Source organism: Sorex fumeus, unplaced genomic scaffold (genome assembly GCF_029834395.1).
Source record: "Sorex fumeus unplaced genomic scaffold, SorFum_2.1 ptg000101l, whole genome shotgun sequence".
Taxonomy (NCBI): Eukaryota; Metazoa; Chordata; class Mammalia; order Eulipotyphla; family Soricidae; genus Sorex; species Sorex fumeus.
Window position 1 is genome coordinate 2067344 of NW_026606158.1, and position 22927 is coordinate 2090270.

At 50.2% G+C, this 22927-nt stretch overlaps 2 protein-coding genes across 2 annotated transcripts in view; both read right to left on the bottom strand.

Moving 5' to 3' along the window:
* Positions 1–7358, bottom strand: part of LARGE1 (LARGE xylosyl- and glucuronyltransferase 1) — a 383597-nt gene extending 376239 nt beyond the window's left edge. Inside the window, exon 1 of the mRNA XM_056134685.1 lies at positions 7171–7358. Within this exon, the coding sequence (XP_055990660.1) occupies positions 7171–7276 (106 nt within the window). The 5' untranslated portion in view covers positions 7277–7358. The remainder of the gene's footprint in view (positions 1–7170) is intronic.
* The window catches only part of LOC130042515 (actin nucleation-promoting factor WAS-like), a 143578-nt gene continuing 127906 nt past the window's right edge, over positions 7256–22927 (bottom strand). The window contains exon 2 of the mRNA XM_056134698.1: positions 7256–7358. Coding sequence (XP_055990673.1) covers positions 7347–7358 — 12 coding nt within the window. The 3' untranslated portion in view covers positions 7256–7346. The remainder of the gene's footprint in view (positions 7359–22927) is intronic.

Consider the following 22927-nt stretch of genomic DNA (forward strand, 5'->3'; position numbering starts at 1 on the left):
GGTGGGGGTAGGGTCAAGAGGTTGGGGGTGCCCATGCAAGCCTGGGGGGGGTGGGGGCTCAGGAAACCACTTGGCCAAACTCATACAGCTGGGCCAGACAGTTCAGTGCTCTGGTCCAGAAACGCAGGGGTGAACCTTCAATGGTGTTTGTGGGTTTCCAGAACCACACCTGGTGGTGGTTAGGGGAAGGGTCACTGTTCACGAGATCTAGGGGATCAAACACTGGACACAGGTGCTGTAACCCTTGGGGCTCTTGTCAGCCCTGTGTTAAGGATTTTGGGATGGGGTGATGATCCTGACTCTTTTTTTTATTTTTGTATTTTTGCTTTTTGGGTCACACCTGTCACACCTGGTGATGCTCAGGGGTTCCTCCCGGCTCTGCACTCAGGAATCACTCCTGGCGGTGCTTGGGGGACCATATGGGATGCCAGGAATCAAATTCAGGTCGGCCCATGTGCACAAATACCCACTGTACTATTGCTCCGGCCCCAGATCCTGGACTTTGGAGAAGGCTGAATGTCACCCACAAGGATTCTCAGAAGACTTAAAGGGGTGGAAAGGAAACTGGGGACACTGGCGCTGGGAAATTACACTGATGGAGGAACAGGTGTTCGAATATTGTATGACTGAAACCCAACCATCGACAGTCTTGTAATGCTCTCTCTTGTGGTGATTCAATAAAAATAAACAAATGAATAAAATGTAAGAAATGCAAGTTTAAAATTGATCCACATCAAAAATGAAATGAGACTTTGCTTCTTTTGAATAAAGAAATACTTAAATGTTTTTAAAAAAATAATAGGTTCTTGGAGGAGGGAGAGAAGGGTCAGGGTCAGAGATGAGACCAGGCAGAAGCCAGGGACACAGAGGGATTTGTTCAAAAGCGACACTTGGGCCAGAGAGATAGCGCAGCGGGTAGGACACTTGCTTTGCCAAAGGCTCACCTGGGTTCAATCCCTGGCACCTTATATGGTCTCTCAGCCCCGAGCAGAGCTAGGAGCAAGCCCTGAGTACCACTGGGTGTGGCCCCCAAACAAACACATACACACACACACATTCACACACTCCTCTCCTTGGAGACAGAGAAAGTGGCGACAAGCCCATGAAAGCAAGACTCCACCCAGAAGCTAAAAAGGGACGAGATCTGCCCCCACCCCAGCCCTGACCCTCTTAAAGGAACCAGCCCCAAGACTATCTTCTTTGGTTTAAAATTTAATTTAATTTCTATAAAGTTGTTCACAGTAATTCATGGCATTTAATATTCAAACACCAATCCCACCACCATGCACCTTCCCACTACAAGAGGAAAGTGTGTGAAGATTGTTGTATTTCATCCTAGAGCCATTTACGCCCTTATATAAGCGATTACAAGTATGTATGTTATACCCAAACAAATGTGTGCTACTTTTGGTATATCAGTGGGCTAGAGTATGAGAGGTTGCTCCAGGACTTCTGAAATTTAGAATATGATTATAGATCAGGCTCACTCATGGGTAAGGCCTATGTCGCTCTCTTCGTGGCTTGGTGATGAGATTATATGGCACTGGACGCAGTTTGTGGGTATGACTGCCAAGCTACTGGAAAACTGGGGAGCGGGGCAGGGGGGAGAGGAGGCCCAGTCCCGCTCTGAGCGAGCTTGGAGATCTCAGTCACAGCTCCCGCATACCTGGGCTTTTCCCACAGCATCTTCTTAAACTCAGTGACATTGATTTGGAATTTCTTTTTAATCTTTTTATTTTATTGGGGCGGGTTGAGTTTCCCTCCCCGCCCCGAGCAGAGCTCCGGCAGCTGAAGACCTACAGAACCAGCCACAACCATGCTGAGACCACTCTCCACATGCATGAAGGTACCGGCAGAGGAACAAAGGCATGCAGGTCCCAGGGCTGAGATCTCCAAGCCTATTCAGATCGGGGCTGAGCATCCTCCACCTAGATCCTCCATCTTCCAGTAGGCAGGGGGCACACCCACAAACTGGCCCCCAGTGCCGTGTAATCCCATCAACGGCCAAGACCCAGAGACTATAAAACCCAGCTCCCGGAAGCAAGCATGCGGCCGCATTTGCGGCTGCGCAACATCTTATTATCTCATTCCTACTTTGGACAAACTGGCAGGCTACCGAATGTAATCTGCCCACACGGCAGTGTCTGGCAAACTCCCCGTGGCATACCCAATATGCCAAATACCAGTAGCAATGATGGGTCTCATTTTCCTAACCCTGAAAAAGCCTTGAATATGGCACTTTTTAAAATCTCAGGGCTAGGACGAAGGAGACGTTACTGGTGCCTGCTCGAGGCAATCGACAAACAACAGGATGATCGTGATCATGACTGTGATTTTATTGGGCTTGGGGATCTACATGTGGGTGCCCCCAGCTCAGTGCTCTGGGGTCACCCTTGCTCTTGCTCTAGGAACTACACAATTACTGAGGACTAAACCTGGACATACAAAGGAGGGGGACCAGCCCCAAGGGACATCCTCCAGGCCCTGAGCTAGTGTTTCTTTTCCTTTTATGGTTTTTGGGCCATACCTGGCAGTACTCAGAGCTTACTCCTGGCTTGGTGCTCAGGGATCACTCCCAATCAAGACTCAGGGGACTTTATGGGGATGCTGGGATTGGAATCCAGGTCAGCTGCAGGCAAGACAAGTGCCTTACCCCCTGGGCTATTACTCCAGCCCCTGATTTGGGGTTGTGACCTTCTAAACGGCAAAATAAAATGATGGACTTGTTGTTGTTTCTGTTTGATAAGTCATTAAGATTGTCAAGATTCAAGGAGAGTAAGAGGGATTGTGCCTGCCACAGAGGCAGGGGGTGGAACGAGGTGGGGATGGCGGAAGGGATCATTGGTGGTGGAGAATGGGCACTGGTGGAGGGATGGGTGCTCGATCATGGTATGACTGAAATGTAATCATGAAAGTTTGTAAGTCTGTAACTGTATCTCACGGTGATTCATTAAAATAACATAAAAAGAAAAATAAATCTCAATGTGCAAAAAAAAAACACCCAGAAAATAAAAAGCAATCTGAAAGATATTTTAAAATTGCTAAAGTGACTTATCTATTGAGTATAGAGAAACACCATGGGCAAGTAAACAAGCAAAGAAGGAGTGATTAAAAAGCAAGATAGCAGTTACTTTGGGAAGAAACAGGAGTCAGAAATTGAAATCTGACAGGTGAACGGGCTCCCGGTGTAGCTGGCAAAGACCGATTTTTTAACTTGACTGATGATGAATATTGGCCCTAAAATACTCATTAAGCCACCTCTTTATGGGGTTTTCTGCAACTGTTTTACAATAACATCATAAAAGAACTGTAGCTCATTGATCAAAATCAATAAATCAGCGTTAATATATATAAAAAAGAAAAGATTGTCAAGATTCATAACAGTATCCAAAGGCAGCCAAGCTGAGCTGGGATCAACATCCCAACACCCCACCCCGAGGTTATGGTCATGAGCTCTGAGCAGCCACCAACCCAGCCAGGACAACACTCATTTTCTCCGCCTCCGCAGGACCGAGCATCTTAGTTTAAGGTTGAAGGCTGGCCTTCAGGGAAAGAGAGGTTGCCTTGGCAACCACATCACAACAAACAAAACAGGGAGCAGACCGAGCTGCCGACTAAGCCTAGAACTGCAGTTCCAAGGCTAAACTCAGAGAGCCCCAGGGGCAGGAGGCCAGGCTTCGCATGTGGGAGCCCCGGGTTCAACCCCCACAAAACCAACTTGGTCCGGGAGTACCGCCAGGAGTGAACCCAGAGCACTAAGCGGGGAGTCGCTCCTGAGCACCACCTGTATGCCAACAAGATGAAACAAAACGAAGAGATCGGCCTGAGCCGAAGACAGGGTGAGGGAACTGGTGTCAGGTGTGGCTGACACTGGTTCAATCCCTGGCACTGCATGGTGTCCTGAGCATGACCAGGAGCGACCCCCAAGCACTGAGCTAGGAACAGCCCCTCATCACTGCCAGGGGAATGCGCCCCAAAACCAAATCAAATAAAGGACCACAGTGACCAGCAGCGCCCAGCAGCCCTGTGGTCTGGGCACCACACACAGTGGCCCAGTTCATGCCCTCGAGCACAACACTCACAGTTCTTAGGCGCTGGCGGGGAAGGTTCTTCATCTCTCATCGATTAAGAAGCGAATCAATAAAATGCCCCTATTCCGCTCTATTTCCCGCTGCAGTCCGAGTCCCTGGCTCTCTGGCCCCATCAATAACCTTATTAAATTAGACATTTGGGTCACCGGCAGGACGGCCACGTCGTTCGGCCACGGAGCCTCAGGCAATGCTGAGCCGAGATCACCAAGGGGGTGCAGAGGGCGGCCCTCCCGGCGGAGGAGTCGGGTGGGTGGAGGCAAGGCAGGGACATGGGACTGGACGAGACACCATCCATGCGAATCCAAACCATTGCATGGCTTCTCAGCCCTGCAGTTCACCCTGTCTCCATCCTGCGGAAATAAAACTCGACACAGTGCTTCTCACTGCAAAGCTGCACACACACACTTGGATGGACCTGAGGATCCCCTTTCTACTGAAATTGATCCCCAAGACCCTTGAATGTGTCCCATTCCAGGGGCTGGAGCCGGTCACACAGTGGGGAGGGTGTTTGCTTTGAAAGTGCCTAACCTGGGTTCAATCTCCGGTACCCCTGAGCCTGGCAGGCGTGATCCCAGGACCACATGTCTGGGACTGGACAGGGGTTGGCCAGGTCACTACAGGGCCCCAGGGCTGCCTCATGTGGCCACCCCTCCCCCATCCTCCTCTCTGCCCCCCCCCTCACCCCCCCGCCAGGGTCACCTCAGCTTCTCTTCCCTTCCCGGGGAAATGTCACCATTTAGGGTTGTACCCTGCCAATCTTTCCTCTTAGGTCTCAGGAGATGCCTGTCACAGTCCGATCCAAACATGGGCAAGGGGCTCAGGGCATCCTTTATGGGCGTCCCCAGGATACAATGACAGGTCTCAAGACACGAGTAGACAGAGGCAATCTAACCAGACATTGAGGCAGAACGAGGAAGAAGAAATCTCTTCTCTACGGGGACTGGTGAGGATAAGTTCAAATAAACGCATCCTTTGAGCAGAAAGAGCTGGACTGGCAGAAACTATGGCAGAGAAGAGTTGAACAAAGCCTTGGTGAGAGACGCAGCTCCAGTTACAATAGCATTAGAGCACCTGGATCGAGCCCTGCCTGAAGCGCATGTATTGAACTTAAAGGTTTGCTCGGTTCCCCCATCCCAACGATGTCAACCTCCATTTGTGTTCATCACTGGGATTCAAGTGATCAACACAAATCAGGAATTCATGGCACCGCACTCCCGGGTGCCAAACAAGCCACCTTGTCAAGTCACTGACAAACATGACTTGACATAATGAAAAAACTCCAACTCTGGAGCCCAATACGGAGCCCAACCTTTGACTGGCCTGGCAGGGTCTGGCGGTTCGTGACAAGCTCCTGGGCCTGGGCCTCGTCTGGGACCCACATTAGAGGGTCACTGTGGCATCAGGATGATGCCCTAGCACGCAGCAGGGCTGGATTACCCATCACTCACTAGCTGCATTATTGTTGCTATGGTCACATGATTATTAGTCCCACCCAGCCCCTGTCAAAAACCAGATTTTTCATGTGCAGACCCTCTCTTAGCCTGGGGGGCTCTTGGTCTGCTTCTAGAAGGGCTTGTCCACCCTCTCCAAGCTGCATTTCCGGATCACCATCTCCCCTTCCTCCCTCAGATCCCTTCATCCACATCCATGGCACCGAGTCCTCGGTCTGTCCATGTGCTTCGATGCCGAGACCTTAACTGTGGGGGGGGGGGTCTGTGAGACCAGGCCCCTTGGCAAGAATGTGACCCAAGGTCCCAATCCCCCCACTCCCCTTCATGCTCAGAGTCCCACCTTCTTTATATCGCATCCACCTAACTCGGGGATGAATCTCAGAAAATGGAGTGAAACTCCTAATTAAAAGGTGGCCATGAGTCGTTGATAAAGTAACACAGGAAGAAAACGTCTTAAAACACAGCCCTGACTTCCTTGAGACAGTTTCACTGGAAATCTTTGCTCTCCCACCGCCCTCCACCGCCACATACACACACACAACCTCTCGAATCAAGTTCGGAGAGTAAGTAAAGAAAAAGCACGCTCTCCATCCTCCAGAGGCTTCCGGAACCCTTTGGGAGATGCTAAAACATGGCAGTACATTTGAAATCACTGGCTGGGTGAAGGCTCTTGTCTTTTTGAACTAATTTCTGAAAATATCAGGGAAAAACTTTTTTTTTTTTTTTTGCTTTTTGGGTCACACTCGGCAATGCACAGGGGTTACTCCTGGCTCATGCACTCAGGAATGACTCCTGGCGGTGCACAGGGGACCCTATGGGATGCTGGGAATTGAACCCGGGTCGGCAGCATGCAAGGCAAAAGTCCTACCCGCTGTGCTATCGCTCCAGCCCCCGGAAGAACTTTTTATTATTATTACTTGTTTTTTTGGGGGGTGGCATGGGTAATCCCTTTATTGCCTGCCTGAAAAAAAAGTAGGCCAGGATGCTGGATCACCCCCAAATCCAGCCTGGCCTGACAGCCCTTACTGCCCCCCCATGGTACCAGAACCCTCCCCCCCCACCCCCCCCCCCACACACACACAAGGAAATGGTTCTCAGAATCGTACGCAACCCCCTCGGTGTCCTTGCTATGCAGAGATGATCCAGCTCTGGGATCCCCAAATCTACGGCACTTGGTTCTCCCAGATGCCCAATGACAGCCCAGCCAAGGACCACAGATGCTTGAGTGCATGCCTCAACCAAGGGAGGAAGGATGGAGGCAGCATCTCTGAGCAGCCTTGCATGGCTCCCCCATGCCTGACCTTCCCTTGCCATCAACTCAGTGTCAGGCTGGCCCAGTTGCCTTTTGACCTTTCTCGATGTGACTCCCCGCCGCCACCCATATCCAGGAGCGCCCCGCTGGGCTTTGATTCTCCCTTGTTCTCCTTCGTGTCATTTGACCGCTTCCAACCACGTGTGGAAAGGCTCCGCGAGAGTTTCCGGGCAGGAATGGGCATCAATTATCCGATGACTCTCCCAAATGCCAAACAGGTGCCTGAGGTTTTTCCCAGCCCACCTCCCCAGCCCACCCCCCTGTGAGGAGGGCCACACTCTCCTCCAGCCCCCTGGTCCCCCGGCCCCGTGCTTACCTTCGAAGCTCCCAGCAAACAGGTAAACCCAGGTGATGGCTGGGATGCAGAGGAGTGTCAGCGAGGCAGCCAGGAATTTCCGTCTCCCTCTGCAGAATCCCAGCATCCTCTCGGAAATGGCCAGCCCTAGTCGCAGCGCCGTGTCTCTGCCCGGTGCACCGAGTCCTCGGCCTCCCTCATAATACTTCCTGGAAAGAAGAGCAGAGGAGCAGGGCTGAGCTCTGAATACTGCCGAGACAGAGCCCATGAATCCTGCGAGTCGTTTGTTAACCTTATGTCCCAAGAGAGGCTGCTGCTGACTTTCAGTCTATTCAGATGAGATGCTTCCTTCTTTCTTTTCTTTTCTTTTTTTCCCTGCTTTTTGGGTGGGCTGAAGCTATGCCTTGCAGCATGGACCTGCCCAGCCGACCTGGCTTCAATTCCTCGGCCCCTCTCGGAGAGCCTGGCAAGCTACCGAGAGTACCTCGCCCTCATGGCAAATACTGGCAAGCTCCCCGTGACATATTTGATATGCCAGAAACAGCAACCATGAGTCTCACAAATTGTTGTGAGATGTTACTGGTGCCCGTTCGAGCAAATTGATGAACGGGAGGACAATGCTACAGTGCTACTGGGCTACAGTGCTTTTTGGGTCACACCTGGCGATGCTCAGGGGTTACTCCTGGCTCTGCACTCAGGAATTACTCCTGGCGGTGCACAGGGGACCATATGGGATACTGGGAATCGAACCCGGGTCGGCCGCGTGCAAGGCAAATGCCCTACCTGCTGTGCTATCACTCCAGCCCCTCTTTCTTTTCTTTTTTGGTCTTGGTGGGGAGGGGCTACACCCAGCAATGCTCAGGGACTATTCCAAAGGGAAAAAAATTTTTTTTAACCTGAATCACCATGATAAAACATTACAAAAGTGTTCATGATTGGGCTTCAGTCATACAATGTTCTAACACCCATCCCTCCACGAGTGCACCCAATGTCCCCAGGCTTTCTCCTGCCACCCTCTAATTCCCCCTGACCACACCACACACACAGTCTAACTTTCTCTCTCTCTCTCTCTCTCTCTCTCTCTCTCTCTCTCTCTCTCTCTCTCTCTCTCCCCCGCGCCCCCCCCCCCACGCCCTCTCCTTTTGGGCATTGTGCTTGGCAAAACAGGTACTGAAAGGTTATCGTGCATATCCCTTTACTTGCTTTCAAGACTCAGTTCTTATCTGGCGTTTTTTTCATTTCCCACTATTATTGTCATCCTGGTGGTGGACCTTATTTGGTGTTGAGAATCAAACCAGCACCTGCTTCTTGCCCCATTTACCTGCTATACATTGTGTCTGGCCACGAGAGATCTTTAAAGACAGGAATCTGGGGCGGGAGAGATAGTACAGTGGGTAGGGCCTTGCTTTGCACATAGCAAACCCATGTTTGATCCCTGGCACCTGATACAGTCCCCCAAGCACCGCCAGGAGTAACCCCTGAGTGTACAGTCCAGAGTAAATCCTGAGCACTGCTGGGTGTGCCCACCACCAGAAGTAAAAAGGGCTGGAGCAATAGCACAGCGGGTAGGGCATTTGCCTTGCACTCAGTTGATCGGGGTTTGATTCCCAGTATACCATATGGTCCCCCGATCACCAGCAGAAGTAATTCCTGAGTGAAGAGCCAGGAGTAAGCCCTGAACATTGCTGGGTGTGACCCCCCAAAAAAATGAAACATAAAAGCAAGGATTCGGAGAGACAGCTCAGGGATGCTGGTTTCTGACATCACAGGGTCCCGAGAAAACCCCTGAACACTGCAAAGCTCAGCAGTGAACATTCTGACCTGGTCACAGAAGTGGCCCCAAGGCCATTGGAGCACAGCTAGGGAGGCATCTCAATTTTTTTTTTCCTACTTGGGTCACACCTGGCGATGCACAGGGGTTACTCCTGGCTCTGCACTCAGGAATTCCTCCTGGTGGTGCTCAGGGGATGATATGGGATGCTGGGAATTGAACCCGGATTGGCCGCGTGCAAGGCAAACGCCCTACCCGCTGTGCTATCGTTCCAGCCCTGTCATCTCATTTTTTTAAAATTAAAATATTGAAAATATAATTTAGAAACACCCCACAGCTTTCTCTGAATCTCTCTGGCAACAGCGGAAGACACTCCCGGGCCGAGGGGCAACATACACGAAGGGAAGGTCACAAGACTAGTCGCGGTGGCCTCTGCATCGGCTCCTAGGGGCTGAAACCCCAGAAACGGGCCAGTAACGGGCGCTAGGGATGGTCTGGAAGATGCCACAGCAGCAAGAGAATCAAAAGTCCCGAGCACACGCACAGGCAGCCCCCAGCCAGCAGGGGGCGCTCCCGCGCCCCCAGGACCAGCAAGCATCGCCAAGTAGAGGAAGAAGGTTACTATGGTGACTAGATGTAGCTGGTCCAGGATCTCCCCAGGGGGCAGTGGGCCAACAGGTGAGAGATTCAGCAAAGAACTGAGGAACCCACAGCCCATGCCTTGGCCTCTCCACCCACTGCCGTGGCGGTGGGGAGAGAGAGAGGGATCACGGGAAGGGGGGTCACACTCAGCGATGCACAGAGGTTACCCCTGTATCTGCAGTTGCAAAAGCTACGGGTGGGACAGGCTGGGAAAGGGGCAGCGCCGGCTCACATCAGCCCCTGGCCAGGTCCCCTCCCCGCCAGCCCCACCACTCTGTGGGGTTCACCCTGCCTCCTCGCAGACCCATCTCCGAGGTCCAGACCAAGAGGCTTTCTCTTCCAGCCCCTGGACAGGATGTTCCCGACTGGACCCCTCTTGAAGACAGATGAAAGATGGAGGGGCTAGAGCCCAAGAAGGAGAAAGTCAGACCGAAAACTGCTGAATCCCTTTATTTCTTTATTATTTTATTATTATCTTTTTTATTATGATTATCTCTCCTGATATAGTATTTATTTATCTATCCCTCCATCCCTTCCTATTTTCCTTACTGTCTTTCTAGTCAACTTTCTCTTGTTTACATTTTTCTCTTCTCTATAACTTTCCCTTTATTCTTTTTACTCTCCATTTCTTTCCTTCTTATCTTCTCTATTTCTATTCTCTCCTACTTCTTTACTACCTCCATTCCTTTCTCCTTTCTTTCCTTTCTACTTCATTCCTTCCATCCACCTAACTTTACTTTCTATTTTACATAGGAAATTTTGAGAATCACAGATAGTTTTGTCTAGAGGTACAAATTTAGCATCAGAAAAAGTAGAGCATCTCCAGGGTAATATATTAATATACCTTTTTTCTCAGAAAATGTTTATCATTATAGTTACAAATAAAGGCTGATCAATAGAAGTTACTAATTTTGATTGCCAACTATTTTTATTCATCTACCTTGCAGGTACAGCTGGTAGGGCGTTTGCCAAGCCTACTCAGATTGGGAGTTGGCCTTCTCCAACCAGACCCACCATCTTCCAGTAGGTAGGCGTCACACCCACCAGCTGCCGCCAGCGCCAGGTTGGTCCCATCAACGGCCAAGACACAGAGACTATAAAACCCAGATCCCGGAAGTGCGTGACCACATTTGCAGCCGTGCAACATCTTATTATCTTATTTTTCCTTTGGAGAACCTGGCAGGCTACCAAAAGTATCCTGCCTGCACGGCAGAGTCTGGCAAACTTCCCGTGTCGTATTCAATATGCCAAATACCAGTAACAATGATGGGTCTCATTCTCCTAATCCTGAAAGAGCACTGAAATGGCTCTTTTAAATCTCAGGGCTATGAAGAAGGAGACGTTACTGGTGCCTGCTCGAGGCAATCGACGAACAATAGGATGATCGTGATCGTGATCGTGATTGTTATGAAAAACCGCTGAAAATGCTACCCCAAAAAAAAAGTATCCATAGAGGAAACAGTGTGAAGATTGTCCTATTTTGGCCTGGGTCATTAAGACATTCTTTAGGATATCACTAACATGCTGTTAAAGGCTGAGAGATGTAAGTTTTTGTATATATATATATATATATATCTGATAATATGTATATATGCATATATAGCACTGTAGCACTGTCCTCCCATTGTTCATCGATTTGCTCGAGCGGCACCATTGTGAAATTTCTTGTTACTGTTTTTGGCATATTTTATATTCCATGGGGAGCTTGCCAGGCTCTGCCGTGAGGGTGCATATAGTGTGTGTATATCACTGTCACTGTCCTCCCGTGGTTCATCGATTTGCTCGAGCGGGCCCAGTAACGTCTTCATTGTGAGACTTCTTGTTACTGTGTTTGGCATACTGAATACTCTCGGTAGCTTGTCGGGCTCTCCGAGAGGGGCGGAGGAATCGAATTTGGCTCTGCTGGGCTGGCTGCATGCAAGGCAAACACCCTACCGCTGTGCTATCTCTATGACTTGTTGCCTACCATTTGAACCCCATAAAATGTGGTGTGGTACTTATGAAAAATGGGTAGGAGTGTCTTATACTGTGTCACTTGGCCTCATATTGCGGTCAAAGAATATGTTCACTCTTACGTGAGGCTCGCCCGAGCCCTCACCACTCTGGCTCCAGCGACTCTGCAGAATCCCTTTAATTAATTAATTAATTAATTTGTTTGCTTTTTGGGTCACACCCGGCGATGCACAGGGGTTACTCCTGGCTCACGCACACAGGAATTACTCCTGGCGGTGCTCAAGGGACCATATGGGATGCTGCTCAAGGGGAGCAGCCTTGAGCGTGGCGGCCGTTGGGTTCGCTGCCCAGGCTGGGTCCCTTGGGGCGGGGAGGGCTCTCACCCGCCCCCCTCTGGGGCGCCCCAAGTGAAACAGCCTGGTGCGGAGTCCGGTGGCATGGTTATGGTGGAGGTCATGTTCCTCCCTTCCGGTAGAAAAAGCCATGTGATCTGGATGGTGGCCGATGTAGAGATTATCTGGCGCCGGCAGGAGGTACTGCCTGCTTTTATTTTTTTGCTTTGTAAAGGGAGGGTTCTCTGAGAAGGCCAGTACAGAGATTGGCCTGGGGTCACTGGCATGGAGAGGGAAGAACTTCGGTTCTAGCTCTGCTCTCCCGCCTGGTGGGAGAAGACCCCTCACCACTCTGGCTCCAGTGTCTCTGCAAAATCCCTTTAATTAATTAATTAATTTATTTGTTTGCTTTTTGGGTCACACCCAGCGATGCACAGGGGTTCCTCCTGGGTCATGCGCTCAGGAATTACTCCTGGCGGTACTCAGGGGACCATATGGGATGCTGGGATTCAAACCCGGGCTGGCCACATGCAAGGCAAACGCTCTACCCGCTGTGCTATCGCTCCAGCCCCTGCGAAATCCCTTTAAACCAAGTAAGCTTGTGACCCGAGAGGGGACAGAAGCCTAGAGGCTGGTCTTGCACACAGCCGACCCTGGTTCAATCTCTGCCCCCGCAGGGGTCCCCCAGCATCACCGGAATGACCCCGGAGCACAGAGCTTGAGTTACCCTGAAGCACCGCAACCTGAAGTAAATAAATGCAAGAAACGTTGGGTCTGGAAGTACATAAGAGGATTAAGGCGTTTTTGCTTTGCACACGCCCAATTCAGGTTTGAACCCAGCACTGCCAGGGCTGATCTCTGGGCACAGAACCAGGAGAAAGCCCTGAGCAGCGACACTGGTGCTGGGAAATGGGCACTGGTGAAGGGACGGGTGTTGGCACACTGGGTGACCGAAACCCAACCATGAGCAGCTTTGTAACTGTGTATCTTATGGTGATGGAAGGAAGAAAGGAAGGGAGGGAGGTAGGGAGGGAGGAAGGATAGAAAGAAAGGAACAAAGAAAAGAAGGAAAGAAAGAAAACAAGAAAAGAAAGAAGGAAAGAAAGAAAAAAGAATGAATGAATGAAAGAAAAAAGAACGGAGGAAGAAGGAAGGAAAGAGAAGGAAAGAAAACAAGGAAAGAAAGAGAAAGAAAGAAAGAGAGAGAAAGGAAGGAAGGAAGGAAGAAAGAAAGAAAAAAAGAAAGAAAAAGGAAAAAAGGAAAGAAAAAGAAAGAAGGAAAGAAAGAAAAAAGAAAAAAGGAAAGAAAAAGAAGGAAAGAAAATAAGAAAAGAAAGAAAAGAAAAAAGGAAAGAAGAAAGAAAGAAAAAAGAAAAAAGGAAAGAAAGAAGAAAAGGAGGAAAAGAGGAAAAAAGAAAAGAAGGAAAGGAAGGAAGGAAGGAAAGAAAGAAAGAAAGAAAGAAAGAGAAAGAAAGAAGAAGGAAGGAAGGAAGGCAGGCAAGCAGGCAGGCAAGCCCTGAGCACTGCTGGAGGTGCCACAGTGCCCCCACCCACCCATTGGGCAGAAAATAATAATAGCAATAATAATAATAATAAGAAGAAGAAGAAGAATGCTGATGAGGTCCGGAGATATAACCTGAAGGACCCACCTCTCTGGCCTCCCTTTCTGTTTTTTTAATAATGGAATTCTCAAACTGACCAATGAGGGATGTACTACTGTTCTTCCTTCCCACTCATGGAGGGAAAAACTGAGGCCCAGAGCAATTCGGTAACTGGTGGGAGATCACATCCACACAAGTCACAGGCCCTGATCTCTCTTAACTGAGAGGAAGAACCTTTGCCAGAGGGTTCTTTCCTCTCCTTTCCTATCATCCAAATCCTTCCTACCGAATCTCCCGATTAAGTTCTTTCTCAGAGTTGGATAGATAATAGTCACTTGCTCTCAACCCTAAAATTAAATGTACAATAGACCAGTATAATTGGAGGGTTACAGATTATTTTAGATTTAAGGAGGAAATAAAAATATACGCTGTGCTGAACTCAAAAAGCATTAGCGGTTAAATAACATTTAAAAAAAAAACAACTCTTTAAAACATTTGTATTTCTCCCTTCCTCTCTCTGGCTGCAGAATTCACTTTCACGGGAACAATGTGTACAAAGTTTTAAGAGAGTCCAGGATAGTTTGCATTTTATAATAACGCCGGCATCTGAAATTAAACCCAGCAGGTAAAAAATACCCCTTCGTGGATTAGACTTTTAAATGACACCTCTGTGCGCTAAAAGCACATTTTATAGAAAAATCTCAATTTATTCAGAAGTTCCTTCAAGGAAGGCAATACGGGAACCAACATAAGAAGGAGAAAGGAACGAAGAAACAGGAGGTCTGCTAGAAATTACATCCCCAACTGGCTCAAATGTTGATGCATTAACTTGGAAAACCAGTCTCAGCCTACCTGGGGCTCGTGAAATGGCCTAAGAAATGCAGAGTTGAAAGGGGGAAGAAAAAAAAAATAAGAGCTCAGTTTCTCTAAGAAGGTCCTTTAGCAATCAATGCAGAAATATCCCAAGAGAAAAGGAAGGAAGATGGGGCTGGAGCGATAGCACAGCGGGGAGGGCATTTGCCTTGCATGCGGCTGACCCGGGTTCGATTCCCAGCATCCCATATGGTTCCCCGAGCACCGCCAGGAGTAATTCCTGAGTGCAGAGCCAGGAGGAACCCCTGTGCATTGTTGGGTCTGACAAGAAAAGGAAAGAAGGAAGGAAGGAAGGAAGGAAGGAAGGAAGGAAGGAAGGAAGGAGAAAGAAAGAAAGAAAGAAAGAAAGAAAGAAAGAAAGAAAGAAAGAAAGAAAGAGAAAGAAAAGGAAGGAAGAAGCGAACGGACAGATGCTGGATAATACACCCTCCTTAAAGGCTCAACTTTAAGATAAGTGGGGGGGTGGTGTTCTCTCTAAGTGCTCCTCCATGGGATGCATTAACCAATTCACTGGCTCAAACCCGTCCACCACTTCTGCTAAACTTCCACTTCACCTGTCTCCTCCCCTCTGTCTTAACCAGTAGAATCCCCACTTATGACGAACCGGGGAAGGTCATGATCCCTACCGCCAGCCACGCAGGACAGAAAGCCGAGAGGAAAACGTGGTTACAAGTCAGCAGAGGTCAGAACCATGGAGCATGCGTGCACGGTGCAAGCTCTGTGTGTCTGCTCCGGTACCTACAGGTTCAGAAACGGGCATCACTGATGACAATGGTCCCTGGGGCTGGGATATGGCTCCTTCCAATAGATATACAGGTTAATGTCTCCCGAACCTTACCCAAGGGGCAGGCATTGTTTTCCTAATAAAAGATATGGAAGAACCCATGTAACTGATTATGTCTTCTTCCTATAGAGCTTTTTAATTTTTTTTTATTTTTAATTTTATTTTTATAAAGTAGTTCATGGGCCGGAGCGACAGCACAGCAGGTGGGGTGTTTGCCTTGCACACAGCCGACCTGGGTTTGATTCCTCCGCCCCTCTCAGAGAGCCAAGCAAGCTACCGAGAGTATCTTGCCCGCATGGCAAAGCCTGGCAAGCTCCCTGTGACGTATTCGATATGCCAAACACAGTAACTACAAGTCTCACAGTGGAGACATTTCTGGGCCCGCTCGAGCAAATAGATGAACAACGGGAGGACAGTGCTACAGTTCTTCTTGACTCTCATAACAATCACATCTTATGGCCTCCCCCTTGCAGGAAGAACCCCATCCCGAATGATTCCACAGCCATCTCCGTCCTAGTCACAGTTGCTGGCACCCCCCCCCCCCCCCCAGTGGTTCTGTTGCACCTTTGAAGAATTTCATCACACCACACAATCTCCCGCAGCTTGACCTCACAGGGACAGTTCCAAACACCTGCCAGTTCCCGCAGGCCAAGTTCACACTCTAGAACTCCGGGCGCTGGAGCAATAGCACAGAAGGTAGGGCATTTGCCTTGCATGCGGCCAACCCGGGTTCGATTCCCAGCATCCCATAGGGTCCCCTGAGCACCGCCAGGGGTAATTCCTGAGTGCAGAGCCAGGAGGAGCCCCTGTGCATCGCCGGGTGTGACCCAAAAAGCAAAACGATAAACAAAACACATTCTGGAACTCCGTGTTCGCAAGCAAGGTACAAGCGCCCCAAAGGTCGTGATGTCGAATGTCAGCAGGGCCGCACGCTCAGCCCCATTAGCCTGCCATTGCTCAAGGCGGCACACACACACACACACACACACACACACACACACACACACACACACACACCTTGGCTCTCCTTCCCAATTATAACTGTCCGAGAAAATGTGATGTCTCTGTGCTGTGAATCCATAGACAGGCCTGTTCTCCATACCTCTGCCTAGGACGGTTAAGTGCTGACGTAGAGGATCAAACCAGCCGGCAGGATGTCTGGCTCCCTCCCAGCATCCCTGCTTTCAGAAGGACCGTCAGCTGCTCGGAAATGCCCTTACCCTTCCTCTGGGCTACGCACGCGTCTCTCTTTGGAGACGTTTACCCCAGACGGTCCTGGTCCCCCTCAAATGTTCTCTCCACTGGGTGGTGAATGAAGACCAGGAGTGTTCGTTCACGTGTGACTCAACTTCTCCTTCCCCAGGGAGAAAACCTCCCGCCATCCCCACAGCTTGGAGAACAGTCTGGAAGCTGGTGTCTCTCCAACGCTGCCTTCTTTGGGGACCTCCAGAATCCCATGAGCTCGTGAGCTGCCTCTACTTCCGCTTTTGCCTGTCAACTTGTTCCTCTCTGGACCATCCTCCCCCTCTTGGAAGGGTAACAGCATCTACTCCCGCTGCTCAGGCCCCCAGAGACCCGCAGCCTGTGTCTGGGTCCTGACTCAGCTCTCTCGTCTCGCACTCCATCCTTGCGGGCTCAGATATTGCCCTTTTCACCGTGGGAACTTTAGGCACTTCTCTCAGCTTCGGAGGTCACGCCATGCATCCACACCACCACCGCCGCTTTCTTGCATCCTCTGCCGAAGGCTCGCACATGGAATCATTCTGTGTTTCCCTCGCAGCCCTTGGCCACATCTCAAAGGACCCACAGGGTAGGGATGGCAGAAGAACCCCCAGGTCCCAGCCTCCTATGCCTTCCGTTCTTCTCTCCTCTGGCCACACCAGTCCCTTTCATTTCTGGTTTCAGTCTTGTGGCTTTTGCCAAAGTGCTTCCTCAGTTTGGCACTCTGCTCTTGGCTTGACGGGGTCCCTCTCATTCTTCAAGTCTGGATTCTCAATACGGCTGAAGCCAAGACGTCTTCTCAGACAGTCGTAGGCCTAAAGAATCTCTCCTCCCACCCCCATGAAACCGGGTCCTGGTTGCTTCCTTCGTGCCTTCTGGAATTATATAATCATCTATTTGTTTAGCTGCCGCCTGGCCCCCACATTTTAATTTCTACTTGGGCAAAGGCCATGGATGCTTTGTATTCAGTGTATACCCAGGCACACAAAAGGCATTCACTGGGTGGATGGGTAGATGGGTGGGTGGGTGCTGGGCTGAAAGATGGGTGAATGGTTGGGTTAAGGGTGGGTGGGTAGATGAATACATGGGTGGGTGGGTGGATGAATGAAGCGACAGAGAGATGGGTGGGGTGGCTGGACGGATGAATTGATAGATGGCAAGATGGGTGAATGGAAAGGGAGGAGAGAAGGAAGAATGGATGAACAGATGGATGGATGGGTGGATAGATGGATAAATGGGTGGATGGATGGATGGATGGATGGATGGATGGATGGATGTATGGATGGACAGATGCTGGATGAAAGGGCGGGTGGTTGCATAGACAGATGGATGGCTAAGGTGGAAGATGGAAAGTTGGTGGATGGATAAATGGATGGATATATGATTGGATGGATTGGGTGGGTGGGTGGGTAGGTGGATAGACAGGTGGATGGAAGGATGGTGGAGGAGTGGATGAATGGGTGGATGGGTGGTGGAGGATGGATGATGAACGGGATAGGTGTGATCCAGGTGCCTGCAGTCACTCATTAATCTTTCTTTCAATAATCTCTAGAAGTACTGCTAGGGCAGGAGTGATAGCATGACAGGGAAGGTGTTTGCCTCGTATATGGCTAACCTCGGTTCAATCCCTGGCACCACATATGGTCCCCTAAGCCTGCCAAAAAATAATCTCTGAGTGAAGAGCCAGAAGTAAGCCTTGAGCACTTCCAGGTGAGACCCAAGACCAAAACCAATCCCTCCCTCCATAACCCCATAAAAAAAAGAAGATCTGAAGCTGGAGAGATAGCCCAGCGGGGAAGGCACTTGCCTTGCACATGGTCTACTAGGGTTCAAACCCTGGCACCTATATAGCCCCCCAAATCCCACCAGGAGTGATCCCTGATCTCAGAGGCAGGAGTTAGCCCTGAGCACAGCTGAGTGTGCTCCCCCACCCCCCCCCCCAGCACAAATCACATAAATCACAAATCATCCTGTTATTCGTCGATTGCCTCGAGCAGGCCCCAATAACGTCTCCTTCATCCCAGCCCTGAGATTATATTCAAGGCTCTTTAGGAGAATGAGACCCTTCATTGTTACTGGTATTTGGCATATTGGGTACGCCACGGGGAGTTTGCCAGACCCTGCCGTGTGGGCAGGCTACATTCGGTAGCCTGCCAGTTTGTCCAAAGTAGGAATGAGATAATAAGATGTCATAATAAGATGTCATCTTCAAATGCGGCCATGTGGTTCCGGGAGCTGGTTTTTATAGTCTCTGAGTCTTGGCCGCTGATGGGATTACACGGCGCCAGGGGGCCAGTTGGTGGGGTGTGACCCCCGCCTACTGGAATTTGGAGGATCTGGGTGGGGGATGCTCGGCCCCAATCCGAGTAGGCTTGGAGATCTCGGCCCGGAACCCGCGTGGCTTTGTCCCTCTGCCAGTACCTTCATGTACCCCCCCAGCAAACAAATAAATAAACAAATACATTAAATAGATGAGAGTGAACTAACAAGGGTGGTTCGGTGGTAGAAGACCTGCCTCATAGGCACAAGACCAGAGTTCAAGCCCACGCACGCCCCCTCACCAAGTGTGAGCCGGGAGACTCCTGCTGCCGTCACAGACCCTGCAGCTGTCCCAGGATCCCAACCAAGAATGTGATGTGCAGCCTCGAGGGAGTACACACTTAAACATGCTACCCCAGCCCCCTGCGGCAGTGACCACAAAAATAAAGGAAAGTTAAGGGTAATCCTGTTTCCGACTGGATTCCACAGGACGTCAAAAGAACGTGTGGCTGCCCACCTACGAGATGGTCAGACTTCCTCGTAAAAACCCTGAACAAAAACGGTTTGAGGCTCTTCGTGTTCCTGGATTTAGCAGATGCCACTGGGCTACACTAGCACGCGACAGGGACGAATGCAGACATTAATGGCGCCCGCTTGAGCAAATCGATGACCAACAGGATAACAAGTGATACAACGGGCAAAAAATAAAAGACTAAACCGGTGACTGGCAGATCTGTGTAGGAGAGACGCAATCAAGCGAGCACCCGTGGCTGTACTGAGCCCCTCAGAATCCCGCCACCTCCTGGCTATTGTAAAGAGTGCTGCGATAAACATGCAAGTGCAGATGTCATTTCTACTGTTTTTTTTTTTTTTTGCATCTCCAGGATATAGTCCCAGAAGTGGTATTGCTTGGTATTTCCATCCATGAATGGAAATGGGAGCTCGATTTCTAGTTTTTTTTTTTTTAAGAAACATCCATTGTCCATAGTGTTTTCCCAAAAGGCTGAACCAGTCGGCATTCCCACCAGCAGTGAAGGAGAGTCCCCCTCTCCCCACATCCACACCAACCCTGGTTGCTTTTTGTTCTTTGTAAGTCTGTAACTGTATCTCAGGGTGATTCATTAAAATAAATAAATATATAAATAAACTGCCACTGTCACTGTCCTCCTGCTGTCCATCGATTTGCTCGAGCGGGCCCAGTAACGTCTCCCTTGTGAGACTTCTTGTTACTGTGTTTGGCATATCGAATATGTCATGGGTAGCTTGCCAGGCTTTGCTGTGCGGGCAAGATACTCTTGGTAGTTCGCTGGGCTCTCCGAGAGGGGTGGAGGAATCGAACTCGGGTCGACCATGTTGGCTGCTTGCAAGGCAAATGCCCTACCCGCTGTGCTATGGCTCCTGCCTGCATGTGGGCAGTCACTTGGGAAGCTCCTGCTGGCAGCCCCTTCCCTTCCCCTGACCGCAGGGGAAGGACACAGAGAGGTGCCTGGCCCCTGCACCCAGGACAACTTTCCTCTGGCATACTTGTCCCAAAGTCACTTCCTCCCTCCCTCCTTTCCTTCCTTCTTAAGTTTCTCCCTCTAGTGCCCAATGATCCACTGCCCTTTCCAACCTGCCCTCCCCAACATCTTTTTTTGTTCCCCTCTCCCTAGGAGAATGGCAGGAGGCCACAGAAGCAACTGTTTAAAAGCTGATCACATGAGGCTGGAGCGATAGCACAGCGGGTAGGGCCTTTGCCTTGCATGCAGCCGATTCGGGTTTGATTCCCGGCATCCCATAGGGTCCCCTGAGCACCGCCAGGAGGAATTCCTGAATGCATGAGCCAGGAGTGACCCCTGTGCATTGTCGGGTGTGACCCAAAATGCAAAAACAAACAAACAAACAAACAAATAAAAACTGATCACACGCACTGAGACAGGAAAGCCACGCGCCACGCGGCTGGGACAAACATCGCACACTCGGTGCTGGGTTGAGCAGGCGAAGGGTCTGCTCCCGCTTACTTAGCTTGTCTTGGCTCCCACCCCTGCTGTGAAGCCCAGTGCTCCCACCCCTGGGAAACATGGCCCTTCATCCCCCTTGCATCCCTGTGATGTCCCAGACCAAGGGCAGGGACTTGGACCCTTCTTCCACTGCAGCTGGTCTATCCCTTTTGTCTCTATTCTGCCTCTTCAGTGGGTCTTAGCGAAGACCAGGAGTCAGAGGTGCAAATGTCAGCTCCTACTGTGGGAAGCCAAGAGCCCTCTCATAGACCCTAGCCGTGGTTCCCATGTTAGGAACTGCTTGGGACAGACATTGGTAACAGTCTCCCAGGACTTCCTGATCTCAGCGGATACCTGATCTATAGCCACATAACATCAGGCTGACAGCTATCTTATCTGGCCTTATCTATAGTAACCTCCAGGATGCATCTACTGCCCTAAGACCGTTTGATATGCAAATGTAAAGCTCAGGATGCAGCTACTGCCATAAGACCCTTTGCTGTGCAAACGTCTACCTTGAATGTTAGGTAAAGCTCTTGTTGCTGACCTTACCATGTATGGTTATATTGCTTCTGCTCCTGACTGGGCTGCCCCGACCCCATATAAACAGCTTGTAGCCCCCAATAAAGTTCTGTCCCTTTTTCTCTCTGTTTCTAAACTGCACTCTGTCTCTTGTGTCTTGTGTTCATTCGGTTGGTCCTTCCCTGCACCTACGGATCCTAGGGCCACCTCCGCGGGTGGGAGAGTGGTTTTGCGGGCCCCCCACATCCTACTACCCACACGATCACAGCTAGTCACTCCATATCCGGGAGTTCTCTTTCATTGATTGATTTATTTTTTGGGGGGGCGAGGGGGTCACACTCAGCAGTGCTCACAGGTTCCTCCTGGTTCTGGCCTCAGGAATTACTCCAGGTGCTGCTTGAGGGGCCATATGGCATGCCAGGGAGCAAACCCAGGTCAGCCAAGTGCAAGGCAAATGCCCTTCCTGTTCTACTATTGCTCCAGCCCCATCTTATTAGGCTGCTCATCTTTTTCTTTTTTTTTTTTTTTTAATTTTTCTATTTTCAGGAAAGCCCATGGCAACAGCAAGTGCTGAGGGTTGTTGCCAAGATCCAGGGAGCTGAAACCCGACGGGAATCACACCGCTACATGAGACAGACGCTCCATTAACAACGTGACAATGAGTTAGTTGGAGTTTGGCTGCCTGGCCCCATCCGGGAGTATGGGTCACTGGACTCTGGTCCTCCCGGGGCACCTCTATCCATCTGGGGGGGGGGTTGTCAGAGAAAACTGTCACATGAAGAGGGTCATACAACAATCATTTACTTCTCACAGCTCTGGAGGCTGGGCGTGTTTCCGGATAGCTCATTTCCTGGTTCCTAGACCATCGTGTTCTCATCAGAACCTCACCCCAGTGGTCAAAAGCAAAGGAGTTATCAGGGTCTCCTTCTTAAAAAATTTAACGTAGTGTCTTTTGGGTGACACCCAGTGATTCTCTGGGGTATACGTGGACCTGCTTAGTAAGCCCCAAGCCCATTCACGAGTCTGCAATGACAATGTGTTTTGCAATTCTGCCCCTTCTCATCCAGGATTCTCCAGGTTCCTGGAAAGCTCAAGCATTGCAAGACACAAGACAGTACCTCTATGGGGCCACTGAGATAGTTCAGAGGTCAAGACCCTCACCTTGCACATAGCTGACCCCAGTTCGAGTACCACAGATGTTCCCCTGAGTACCACAAGGGGTCGCTCCTGAGCCTAGAGCTAGGATTAGTCCCCGAGCCTTGCTAGGTGTGTCTCAAACCCTCCTCTTCCCCCTAAAAAGACAGTCCCTCCTTGACAGAATAAACAACCAACTACCTTGAAGTGACGCCGGCGAGATAGCAGATAATAGTACACTCTAACGTCACTGAAAGCACTTCCACATTTCCATGGTTTTCAAGCAAACTCACCACCATCTTCCCCTCCTAATGCTGCCCCTAGGTAGAGAGATGCTTCCACTTCCCCCAGGACATTCAGATTTCTCTAACACCAGATACCTCACACGCTGTGTGTTCAGGGCGTGGAGTCTGGATTAAGACAGATGTCTCCAACAAAGAGCTCTCTGGGGCTGCCAAAGGTGCCAGCTAATAGGTGGAGACACAGAAGCAAGAAGCCATCCCAGCTTCTACCTAGTCTTCACCTCTCCCAACAAGGCCTCACCCCACAGATCTTTACAGCAATTCGATCTTTGTGGGGGCAATACGTTCTTCCTGAGGTGGGATGCCAGCTCAGGGACAGCTGACTTCTCCATTCTTTCTGCTGAATGTGAAATCAGCTCTTAATCACTTCCACCAGGCTTCCCCTGAAGCCGCCCGTTGGTGTGT